This window comes from Propithecus coquereli, unplaced genomic scaffold (assembly GCF_000956105.1).
Source record: "Propithecus coquereli isolate 6110/MARCELLA unplaced genomic scaffold, Pcoq_1.0 Scaffold39, whole genome shotgun sequence".
Taxonomy (NCBI): Eukaryota; Metazoa; Chordata; class Mammalia; order Primates; family Indriidae; genus Propithecus; species Propithecus coquereli.
In genome coordinates, this window is record NW_012149618.1 from 701957 (window position 1) to 704166 (window position 2210).

General features: G+C 37.4%; 1 protein-coding gene across 1 annotated transcript in view; it reads left to right on the plus strand.

Annotated features, from left to right (window-relative positions):
- The window catches only part of NCOA1 (nuclear receptor coactivator 1), an 82741-nt gene that overhangs the window by 48154 nt on the left and 32377 nt on the right, over positions 1–2210 (plus strand). Inside the window, exons 9-10 of the mRNA XM_012652405.1 lie at positions 173–192; positions 761–1163. Coding sequence (XP_012507859.1) covers positions 173–192; positions 761–1163 — 423 coding nt within the window. The remainder of the gene's footprint in view (positions 1–172; positions 193–760; positions 1164–2210) is intronic.

Below are 2210 nucleotides of genomic sequence, written 5' to 3' on the forward strand. Positions count from 1 at the left end.
TTTATTCTATCTCACTATATTTTTCCACCCATTAAACATCCCTATTTTATCCCCCCTTCCCTGTTACCCTTCCCAGCCTCTGGTAACCATCAATTACTTTCTTTTTAAGTGATAATTTGTTAGGCATTAAATCTTGGATTTGTGATTCTTCCTTTTTTAATGGCATTTGTAGGTTTTTTTCTGGTTGTAAAGGTAGGACATGTTCATTGTCGATAATTTAGTAAATACAGAAAAGTATAATGAAGAAAATTAAAATCACCTAATAATCACATTTTATTCATTTAAATAAAGTAGGGATAATTATCTCAATGAGAAAAGAGGGCAGCTAAGTTTCTCCATACTAGAAACACAGTAAATTTTTTGTAATTGAGAAAGAAAGAGTCTCTTAACAATCTAATGTCAGATAGAATAGAAGTCATCAAGCACATCTTCTTTCACTTCTTTATGATTTTCATGTTTCTCGTAAGAGTTTTTATGGCCTGTATTATTGAGAATTTGCGTTGAACCAGTAATAATAATCAGATATTGTTTTAGCATTTCTCAGCTACTTTTAATCTATAAAGTGTACTTAATTCATTTTTTTCTCCTGTTATTACTGCTTAAGAGGTTTTTGTTCCTTTTCTGTTTTGGTTTCCCTTGTGTACTGATAACTGCTACATGTTTTATTGCCCCAAGCTGCTAGGCTTTATCCTACAAGCTTTCCAAGATAGGTAGTGATTATAATAATTTTAATAAGTGAGGGTTTTTTTCTCCTTTGTAGCCACCCCTGAATGCTCAAATGTTGGCACAGCGTCAGCGGGAGTTGTACAGTCAACAGCACCGACAGAGGCAGCTAATACAGCAGCAAAGAGCCATGCTCATGAGGCAGCAAAGCTTTGGGAACAATCTCCCTCCCTCATCTGGACTGCCAGTTCAAATGGGGACCCCCCGTCTTCCTCAGGGTGCTCCACAGCAATTCCCCTATCCACCAAACTATGGTACAAATCCGGGAACCCCGCCAGCTTCTACCAGCCCGTTTTCGCAACTGGCAGCAAATCCTGAAGCATCCCTGGCCAACCGCAACAGCATGGTGAACAGAGGCATGACAGGAAACATGGGAGGACAATTTGGCACTGGAATCAATCCTCAGATGCAGCAGAATGTCTTCCAGTATCCAGGATCAGGTATGAGGGTCACAGCTTTATGTTGCTCTTATAAGTAATACATACAGGCTTGGTCTCTCTTCATATTTGTTGGTTCACTGACATTGACGTAGCATGCTGGAGTGGAAAGACACTGACGTGGAGCCAGGAGATCCAGGCTCCATACTGAGCTCTCCACTACATGGTTGATGGTTTGAGGCTTACCTCCCTTTCACAGCTGAGATGATTAAATTAGAGAATCCGTAAGGACCTAACTCTAAAATTTTTAACATTTGGTATGCAAAGTACATTCTCTTATTTTTTCTCTTACGGGTCTCTATGAGAATCTAATGAAAGTCCTCCCCAGACAATGGGATTTAGTACATTAATTCAAATTTGCATATAGTTTTTTCATTGTGTGGGAAATTTTGTTTTTGATAGTTTACATAAGGATAATCAATCTCCACAAAGTTTCTCAGACTTCTCACTGCTGCCACCGCTCTTGGCTGCTGTGGTTGCACCTTTGTCTGGAGTATCAATCCACTTTCTGGCTTCCAAACGTTCTTTTCTTTTTTAATCTTTCATTTGCACTATCTGTCTTCTATTCTCTTTGTCCTGGGTGATGATATCTTTTTCTTTTCTATCACTTTAAGCTTCTAATAGGTAGTGGCAGTAATAGACATTTGATTAATCCACGTGTTTAATGAAATTTCTGTGCAAAATTCATGGCCAATTCCTGAAAAAAAATTGAAGTAAATCCTTTGATTATATAAATGAAAGAAAAAAGGTAAATTTTAAGATTGCTTAAAAATGAATTTCTATGAGATAGGTGCTGTTTGACTTGAATAAAATGTCGAAGTTACATATATTTTTGATATGGCAGTATGCTTATCAGCTTTGACAGCCAACTCAATTTAGAGTTTCCATTCTGATGGCAACAAGTGCTAAAATCTTTTGGCTGTCAAATTAAGTATCTAAGAAGATTTGTGTCAGAGAGCACCAGAACTCTCTAAGACATTTTAATCAAAATTATGCCACATTAGTTTCTTTGTCTTCAAGACAATGATGTCACTGATACTGTCTGTGTGG